The 10399-nt window shown below is 47.8% G+C and overlaps 1 protein-coding gene across 1 annotated transcript; it reads right to left on the reverse strand.

Moving 5' to 3' along the window:
- Positions 1–2629: 2629 nt before the first annotated feature.
- LOC141162614 (microfibril-associated glycoprotein 4-like) lies at positions 2630–9488 on the reverse strand. Its single transcript, XM_073648887.1, has 6 exons — positions 9142–9488; positions 8872–8959; positions 8484–8641; positions 3864–3960; positions 3588–3782; positions 2630–3269 (listed from the first exon to the last, which is right to left on the reverse strand). Exons 1-6 carry the CDS (start codon positions 9145–9147, stop codon positions 3019–3021), a joined length of 795 nt encoding a protein of 264 aa, XP_073504988.1. The 5' UTR covers positions 9148–9488; the 3' UTR covers positions 2630–3018.
- Between the last annotated feature and the right edge of the window lie 911 nt (positions 9489–10399).

Below are 10399 nucleotides of genomic sequence, written 5' to 3' on the forward strand. Positions count from 1 at the left end.
AGAGTTCTTCAAGTCTCAACTAGGTAACCGGAGGGTGTAGCATTTCAAGTGCTGCAGCCAAAATCCACATGTAACTCACCAAAAAGGTGGCCATAGAGGACCAAGGGGACAGAGAAGACGTCGCCCGACACGGTCCGCGGTCACTGGCTTGGGACACTGGGTGTGAGGTGCAGGGAGATGGCCAGAAGGAACACACAGAAAGGGGTTCCGTTATGTACTCCGGAGGTACCTGAGGGTTGGCTGAACCCCTAACTGAGTAAGCACAGGACGACGTGGGAAGTAACCCTGGCCTGGTACCTTGGAGTCTAAAAATCGTGAGTAAAACCCTGAAGACTGCACCCCACTGTCTCTGCGAATTATTACTGCGCCATCATCCCCTGCACTGCACTGCACAGCAACATCTACAGTACAGACCAAAAGTTTGGACACACCTTCTCATTTAAAGATTTTTCTGTATTTTCCTGACTTTGAAAATTGCACATTCACACTGAAGGCATCAAAACTATGAATTACCACATGTGGAATTATATACTTAACAAAAAAGTGTGAAACAACTGAAAATATGTCTTATATTCTAGGTTCTTCAAAGTAGCCACCTTTTGCTTTGATGACGGCTTTGCACACTCTTGGCATTCTCTTGATGACCTTCAAGAGGTAGTCACCGGAAATGGTCTTCCAACAATCTTGAAGGAGTTCCCAGAGATGCTTATCACTTGTTGGCCCTTTTGCCTTCACTCTGCGGGTCCAGCTCACCCAAACCATCTCGATTGGGTTCAGGTCTGGTGACTGTGGAGGCCAGGTCATCTGGCGTAGCCCCCCATCACTCTCCTTCTTGGTCACATAGCCCTTACACAGCCTGGAGGTGAGTTTGGGGTCATTGTCCTGTTGAAAAATAAATGATGGTCCAACTAAATGCAAACCGGATGGAATAGCATGCCGCTGCAAGATGCTGTGGTAGCCATGCTGGTTCAGTATGCCTTCAATTTTGAATAAATCCCCAACAGGGTCACCAGCAAAGCACCCCCACACCATCACACCTCCTCCTCCATGCTTCACGGTGGGAACCAGGCATGTAGAGTCCATCCGTTCACCTTTTCTGTGTCGCACAAAGACACCGTGGTTGGAACCAAAGATCTCAAATTTGGACTCATCAGACCAAAGCACAGATTTCCACTGCTCTAATGTCCATTCCTTGTGTTCTTTAGCCCAAACAAGTCTCTTCTGCTTGTTGCCTGTCCTTAGCAGTGGTTTCCTAGCAGCTATTTTACCATGAAGGCCTGCTGCACAAAGTCTCCTCTTAACAGTTGTTGTAGAGATGTGTCTGCTGCTAGAACTCTGTGTGGCATTGACCTGGTCTCTAATCTGAGCTGCTGTTAACCTGTGATTTCTGAGGCTGGTGACTCGGATAAACTTATCCTCAGAAGCAGAGGTGACTCTTGGTCTTCCTTTCCTGGGGCGGTCCTCATGTGAGCCAGTTTCTTTGTAGCGCTTGATGGTTTTTGCAATTGCACTTGGGGACACATTCAAAGTTTGCCCAATTTTTCGGACTGACTGACCTTCATTTCTTAAAGTAATGATGGCCACTCATTTTTCGTTACTTAGCTGCTTTTTTGTTGCCATAATACAAATTCTAACAGTCTATTCAGTAGGACTATCAGCTGTGTATCCACCAGACTTCTGCTCAACACAACTGATGGTCCCAACCCCATTTATAATGCAAGAAATCCCACTTATTAAACCTGACAGGGCACACCTGTGAAGTGAAAACCATTTCCGGTGACTAGCTCTTGAAGCTCATCAAGAGAATGCCAAGAGTGTGCAAAGCAGTCATCAAAGCAAAAGGTGGCTACTTTGAAGAACCTAGAATATAAGACATATTTTCAGTTGTTTCACACTTTTTTGTTAAGTATATAATTCCACATGTGGTAATTCATAGTTTTGATGCCTTCAGTGTGAATGTACAATTTTCAAAGTCATGAAAATACAGAATAATCTTTAAATGAGGTGTGTCCAAACTTTTGGTCTGTACTGTATAACATCACCATTTCCTGCCCTGGAGCTAAGCTCTGCCTGTGGAGAGCTGAACCAACTCTGCTGCGTTACCATCAGCTCCAGAGGATCTGCTCCGCAGCGGCGGCTCCATATAGCCGCATACCACAGGTGGTGTCATGAACACTTCATAAAAACTATAAATTCCCCTTTTATTGACCGCCCTTGGTCACGGACCGGGTCACCGCTACTGTGACATCTCCCCTAGCAACGACCGGCCCGGCTGCCGAGTACCCCACGGCCCAGGAGGCGCGTCATTTGCATCCATCCAACTGGTATATAAGATCCACCAGAAATTCTGCCCATTGAGAGTAGCACTGTCTCAGGACTCGGTGTCTTCCATACCTAGTCCACCACTTGGTTTCACTGCTTTGTAGCAGATATAAACCTTGGTGGTGGCTGTAAAATCGAGCTGAGGAGCCAGATGGTGAAGATTTTGGAGGTCACCAGATGTAATGGCTACTTCTGCCCTGGGGTAACTTTCTGGCTCAGGCATTGGCTTTATCTATAGACTATAGGAGGACTCATTTATCTATGAGACTTTTATAGAAGACCCAAGACTGAAATAACACAAGTATTACTTTTATTGTTGGACACATTGTATTTTCTTTCTTCTACTCTTTATATATTTTGCCTGTTAGAATCAAAGTTTTTATTTTGTAAAGAAAGTCCCCAGACGTCCCCCCATGACTTTACTGACCATCATTTCTCCGATGGTTTACGCTCTTATGGCCTGTAGGTAGCGTACACAGCTAGCCCTATGCAGATGTATAGAAGAATTACCGCAGATGCTGCTGATACAAAGAGATTAATCAGACAAGACGTATACATACAGTACTTCAGAAGGGGTCAGAAACCTGTCCGACTCCATAGATGAAAAGTAATTCGACTGCACTGTCGGTTTTTCAAAGTTTTGCTGACTCTTCTGATATTCTCGCCCTGGTGGAAGCTCGATGAGACAACCAGGACTCAGACTTTGCTGGAGATCTTCATTGCACATGCCTTCATTGAGTAGTCTTGTCCCTTCCATGATTTCCAAGTCATGCCCATTGCATGTTTTTTATTTTGGCCGTTCAGGTATTGACCATTTAGGTTGGCCATGTGACAGGCGTTGTACCAGGAGGCTCCACGAAAATTGGCCGCACAGTTACCTGCGCTGTTGTCTCTGTCTCGGTCATAAGTGGAAAATGTCATCTCTTTCTGAGTTTTCAGTGAATCTCCTGTTGAGGACAAAGATAATATTAGGATGGGCAAAGTATCTATGGTCAACTCTCAACCCATCCTGGACCTTGTGTCCATCGTTTAGTTTGTCACCCTCGAATGATATTTCCCATTTTTGAAGAGGCGTTGTTCCCTTCTACCAAACCATTGGTCAAGGTGGTAAAAGGATCATCAAAATGAAGGAGCCTCAAGTATAGGGGTAAACATGTGGAAAGAAAGGATACAGAGGAGAGGATTTCATTTTCGGTAGTGCACAAAGCAAAAGAACAAAGTAGTTTCAAGAACCCTGAAGCTTCCGGAAGCTGTGGACCACCTACCGATAGGTTTGTTGAGGTCACCATCTTTAAATGCACCAATATATAGCTTGTATCCATCCTCTTCTGGATCAATGGCAAACGGAGACAAAGAGAAGGTGTCATAGGTCCCGTACCGTGCATCATTGTCAAAATCTTCCAGGTCAATCCGGAGGTGATACGACCTCCTCTGAGTAAGGAGGTGAATGTTCTGCAGACCTGGAGGAGATAATGGAGAGTAGACAAATCACTGGAAGAAAAAGGAGAAACAGTATATAAAAGACAAAATATATACCTTACCCAGCCAATATTCTCCATTTGCATTCCCAAACCCATCTCTATATTCTTTCCAGCCTCGATAGAAGTCAACACTCCCGTCAAACCTCTTCTGAAACACCTGGAGTGGAGGACACGGCCATTATTGAGTCCACATGTAAAACCAGAGGAAATTTATATAACGTTTCTTCGACATCTGGAACTCTCAATCGGCTCATCATTATTCATGACTTAGTTGTTTAAAACTCTTTCTAACCTGCAATCTCTCTCAGACACAAGTTTTCCTACAATCTGACAATGATTCATCTGGTACACCAGCTCATATGTACTCTAACAGGCAGTGATCAACGCTCCCAATGCTGAAACCCTGGCCACTTACTTTAAATTTACTATCTCACTCTACCCCCTGCACTACTGACCCTTGTCACTAATCACTGTATTGTATGCCCATCCGCTATAGAAAATAATACAGACTGACCAAGCTCACTCACAAAGTTCTGAACCGGACGACTCTACATCTGTCACCCTACCCATCCTCTCCACAGTGCTGCACCACCCTACATCTCATCTACCACCTACCCATCCTCTCCACAGTGCTGCACCACCCTACATCTCATCTATCTACCACCTACCCGTCCTCTCCACAGTGCTGCACCACCCTACATCTCATCCATCTACCACCTATCCGTCCTCTCCACAGTGCTGCACCACCCTACATCTCATCTACCACCTACCCATCCTCTCCACAGTGCTGCACCACCCTACATCTCATCTATCTACCACCTACCCGTCCTCTCCACAGTGCTGCACCACCCTACATCTCATCTATCTACCACCTACCCGTCCTCTCCACAGTGCTGCATCACCCTACATCTCATCCATCTACCACCTACCCATCCTCTCTACAGTGCTGCACCACCCTACATCTCATCCATCTACCACCTACCCATCCTCTCCACAGTGCTGCACCACCCTACATCTCATCTACCACCTACCCATCCTCTCCACAGTGCTGCACCACCCTACATCTCATCCATCTACCACCTATCCGTCCTCTCCACAGTGCTGCACCACCCTACATCTCATCCATCTACCACCTACCCATCCTCTCCACAGTGCTGCACCACCCTACATCTCATCCATCTACCACCTACCCATCCTCTCCACAGTGCTGCACCACCCTACATCTCATCCATCTACCACCTACCCATCCTCTCCACAGTGCTGCACCACCCTACATCTCATCTATCTACCACCTACTCGTCCTCTCCACAGTGCTGCACCACCCTACATCTCATCTATCTACCACCTACTCGTCCTCTCCACAGTGCTGCACCACCCTACATCTCATCCATCTACCACCTACCCATCCTCTCCACAGTGCTGCACCACCCTACATCTCATCCATCTACCACCTACCCATCCTCTCCACAGTGCTGCACCACCCTACATCTCATCTATCACCTACCCATCCTCTCCACAGTGCTGCACCACCCTACATCTCATCTACCACCTACCCATCCTCTCCAGTGCTGCACCACCCTACATCTCATCTATCTACCACCTACTCGTCCTCTCCACAGTGCTGCACCACCCTACATCTCATCTACCACCTACCCATCCTCTCCACAGTGCTGCACCACCCTACATCTCATCCATCTACCACCTATCCGTCCTCTCCACAGTGCTGCACCACCTTACATCTCATCCATCTACCACCTACCCATCCTCTCCACAGTGCTGCACCACCCTACATCTCATCCATCTACCCATCCTCTCCACAGTGCTGCACCACTACATCTCATCTACCACCTACCCATCCTCTCCACAGTGCTGCACCACCCTACATCTCATTATCTACCACCTACCAACATCTCCTCCTCATCTCTGTCTACTATCATACCTGTCCTCTCCACAGTGCTGCATCGTCCTACATCTCCTCATCTCTGTTTACCACCTACCCGTCCTCTCCACAGTGCTGCACTGCTCTACATCTCATCTACCACTTACCCATCCTCTCCACAGTGCTGCACCACCCTACATCTCATCTATCTACCACCTACCCGTCCTCTCCACAGTGCTGCACCACCCTACATCTCATCTATCTACCACCTACCCATCCTCTCCACAGTGCTGCACCACCCTACATCTCATCCATCTACCCATCCTCTCCACAGTGCTGCACCACTACATCTCATCTACCACCTACCCATCCTCTCCACAGTGCTGCACCACCCTACATCTCATTATCTACCACCTACCCATCCTCTCCCCAGTGCTGCGCCACCCTACATCTCATCTATCTACCACCTACCTGTCCTCTCCACAGTGCTGCACCACCCTACATCTCATCTATCTACCACCTACCCATCCTCTCCACAGTGCTGCACCACCCTACATCTCATCTATCTACCACCTACCCATCCTCTCCACAGTGCTGCACCACCCTACATCTCATCTATCTACAACCTACCCATCCTCTCCACAGTGCTGCACCACCCTACATCTCATCCATCTACCACCTACCCATCCTCTCCACAGTGCTGCACTGCCCTACATCTCCTCATCTCTGTTTACCACCTACACGGCCTCTCCACAGTGCTGCACCACCCTACATCTCATCTATCTACCACCTACCCATCCTCTCCACAGTGCTGCACCACCCTACATCTCATCCATCTACCACCTACCTGGCCTCTCCACAGTGCTGCACCACTCTACATCTCATCCATCTACCACCTACCCGTCCTCTCCACAGTGCTGCACCATCCTACATCTCCTCCTCATCTCTGTCTACTATCATACCTGTCCTCTCCACAGTGCTGCACAGCCCTACAACTCCTCCTCATCTCTGTCTACTATCATACCTGTCCTCTCCACAGTGCTGCACAGCCCTACAACTCCTCCTCATCTCTGTCTACTATCATACCTGTCCTCTCCACAGTGCTGCACAGCCCTACAACTCCTCCTCATCTCTGTCTACTATCATACCTGTCCTCTCCACAGTGCTGCACAGCCCTACAACTCCTCCTCATCTCTGTCTATCAACCTTCCCATCCTCTCCACAGTGCTGCACAGCCATACAATTCCTCCTCATCTCTGTCTATCAACCTTCCCATCCTCTCCACAGTGCTGCACAGCCATACAACTTCTCCTCATCTCTGTCTACCACCTACCCGTCCTCTCCACAGTGCTGCACTGCTCTACATCTCATCTATCTACCACCTACCCGTCCTCTCCACAGCGCTGCACCACCCTACATCTCATCTACCACCTACCCGTCCTCTCCACAGTGCTGCACAGCCGTACAACTCCTCCTCATCTGTCTACCACCTACCTATTCTCTCCACAGTGCTGCACCACCTTACATCTCCTCCTCATCTCTGTCTACCACCTACCTGTCCTCTCCACAGTGCTGCACTGCCCTGCATCTCCTCCTCATCTCTATCTACCACTCTACTGTCCTCTCCACAGTGCTGCACCACCCTAAATCTCCTCCTCATCTCTGTCTATCAACCTTCTCATCCTCTCGACAGTGCCGCACTGCCCTACATCTCATCTATCTACCAACCTACCCGTCCTCTCCACAGTGCCGCACCGCCCTACATCTCCTTCTCATCTCTGTCTACCACCTACCCGTCCTCTCCACAGTGCAGCACTGCCCTACATCTCCTCCTCATCTATATCTACCACTCTACCAGTCCTCTCCACAGTGCTGCACCGCCCTACATCTGCTCCTCATCTTTGTCTACCACTCTACCCGTCCTCTCCACAGTGCTGCACCACCCTACATCTCCTCCTCATCTCTGTCTACCACTCTACCCATCCTCTCCACAGTGCTGCACCGCCCTACATCTCATCTGTCTATCACCTACTCATCCTCTCCACAGTGCTGCACCACCCTACATCTCATCTATCTACCATCTACCCATCCTCTCCACAGTGCTGCACCGCCCTACATCTCCTCCTCATCTCTGTCTACCACCTACCCGTCCTCTCCACACTGCTGCACCACCCTACATCTCATCTATCTACCACCTACCCGTCCTCTCCACAGTGCTGCACCACCCTACATCTCATCTGTCTACCACCTACCCGTCCTCTCCACAGTGTTGCACCACCCTACATCTCATCTACCACCTACCCATCCTCTCCACAGTGCTGCACCACCCTACATCTCATCCATCTACCACCTACCCATCCTCTCCACAGTGCTGCACCACCCTACATCTCATCTATCTACCACCTACCCATCCTCTCCACAGTGCTGCACCACCCTACATCTCATCTATCTACCACCTACCCATCCTCTCCACAGTGCTGCACCACCCTACATCTCATCTATCTACCACCCGTCCTCTCCTCAGTGCTGCACCACCCTACATCTCATCTATCTACCACCTACCTGTTGTTTCCTCAATGCTGCACTGCCCTACATCTCCTCCTCATCTGTCTACCACCCTGCCAGTCCTATCCGCTTTACTAATGATCTAGAATGTGCATCAGATGACAGTATAGGAGCGGGAAATAACCTAATAACAACTTCCTCCAGAATCTGTGCTTCACACTCCCATCTTCAAGACTTCTCTAGGGCTGCACTTGCTCTCTGGAATGTACTGCCCAGAAGTCACTCCTATTTCTCACCGTCCAGGGTCCTCCATCACTGCTCATGTCACAATACACAGGTACCGGGGAAGAGCTCACACCACCAGGATAAATTAGGTACACACCGTCCGAGGTCAGACCCCCCGCAAACACATCCGAGCAATCCAGAGGGTGGCAGGTATCTCTGCAATCATTGACTAGAAGGAGAGGACACAAGATGAGGTCAAGGGGCTCTGTCGATCTAAAGATGCTATTACACTTCACCCTAAAATGTTTATAAAGTCGATCATTAAAATATCTCTACTTACAGCAAAATTGCAAATATCATGGTTCTTGTGTAGAATTATCCCCTAAAATATAATGTACCCCGCTGTAGCTAACTCCTATATTCCCATGTGCCTTATTAGAGGGGTGACAATATACTCACAACTCCCCTGGTTCAGAGGATTGGATCCTGGGGCGACATGACCGATCTGCAGCAGCAGCAGAAAGAAGGCGAAATTCATCGTCAGCTTCTGATTGGAGGAGAAGTATATAGATGTTATTACGGATTAGCGTTGCCAGTAATAGACCTGATCTGTCAATAATTAGGATCTTCGTTACATCGCTTGGTCTTATAATTAGCTCATAACCTGGCAGGAATCATCTCTCGCCGGTTACATTGTATCACCGGACATTACCGCCACCGTGTTCTTACCTCCATGGTCGGGGATGTCGGGAAGTTGGCGGTTCAGGTCTCTTCTCTGAAAAGGGCAAAGTCACAAGTCATTACTCGCCTGCAAGACTCAATATTAACCGGTTGTGAACTTCCTGGTCTGAGCCGAGGCAAAGGATACTGAAACTTTGAGACTTCTCAGGAAGTTATGGAGGGACAGACAGAGCGGGGCTTGTGTATTTACAGGAAATATGTCTCTTTAGTCTTCAGTCTAGAACGTGACCCTGATCTGAAGATATCAGCACCATTCTGAGTCCTGACAGCTAAACTTCTGGTTCCTTGTAGCAGCCTGTGACCAGAACTTCTTTGTCCTAGGCTCATATCTCATTCTTAGGACTGTTATCTAGGGAGGGATAGATCATACTATAGGGTGAAAAAATAAGTGATTATTTGCTCAACAAGATCTGATTGGAAGGTTTACCCAGAAGGTACTTCTCCTTTAGTGGAGAAGAAGTCAACACCTGAAAAAAAAACAACATGCTTTTCTAAGATATTTCTCCACCTATAAGCTAAAAAAAAAATGGTGAAACCTGCAGGTCAACATCTCTGGTGGCGGCTGATCTCCTGGAAAACAAGAAAGTCCAAACTGTCCAAAATCTGTGTCTCCCCAAACATAGTCTATCGGGGGACATTTACAGCTCCCACATAAATATTGGTTATTTAGCTCATCCCATGGGTATAACAAGCTTTAATTTATTTATGAAAGGACACTTGAAGGACTTCAGCCCACTCTTGGACCCTAATTATAATGGTCACATCCTCTGTCCATCCAGGGTCCCAGTCATGGATAGGTCAAGTCAGTGGTGTAATGTGAAAAAATTCTTAAGGTCGCAACATTCGAAAAGAAGAAAACAAGAAAAAACTCATTTTTCTTTTGACATTTTGTGTCCTTCAGAAGTGGCTCCGTTGGTGCTGAAGATCTGGTTGAGCACCACTGTGAACTGATGGCAACATGACTCTGTTAAAGAGACGTAGGGTCTCCTCCTAGTACCCTCTGTTCTCCCAGCCTGAAGTCGAGAACCTTGACTATTATCCTGAAAATGAAGGATACATTTTAGCTCCGCGTGAGAAGTAATAAGAGCGAATGTCAGGACTTCGGATGGAAAAAAGGGTCTTTTGTGGCAACCTAATATTTGTTTTATTGCGACAATTACACAGAGAAGAATTGATTTACACATGTGTACAATTATTTCTGAATATGAGCCAAGATACACAAGAGACATCTCAACATAAGATGAGA

This window comes from Phyllobates terribilis, unplaced genomic scaffold, assembly GCF_046119375.1.
Source record: "Phyllobates terribilis strain yellow unplaced genomic scaffold, ASM4611937v1 Scaffold_9__5_contigs__length_417890890, whole genome shotgun sequence".
NCBI lineage: Eukaryota > Metazoa > Chordata > Amphibia > Anura > Dendrobatidae > Phyllobates > Phyllobates terribilis.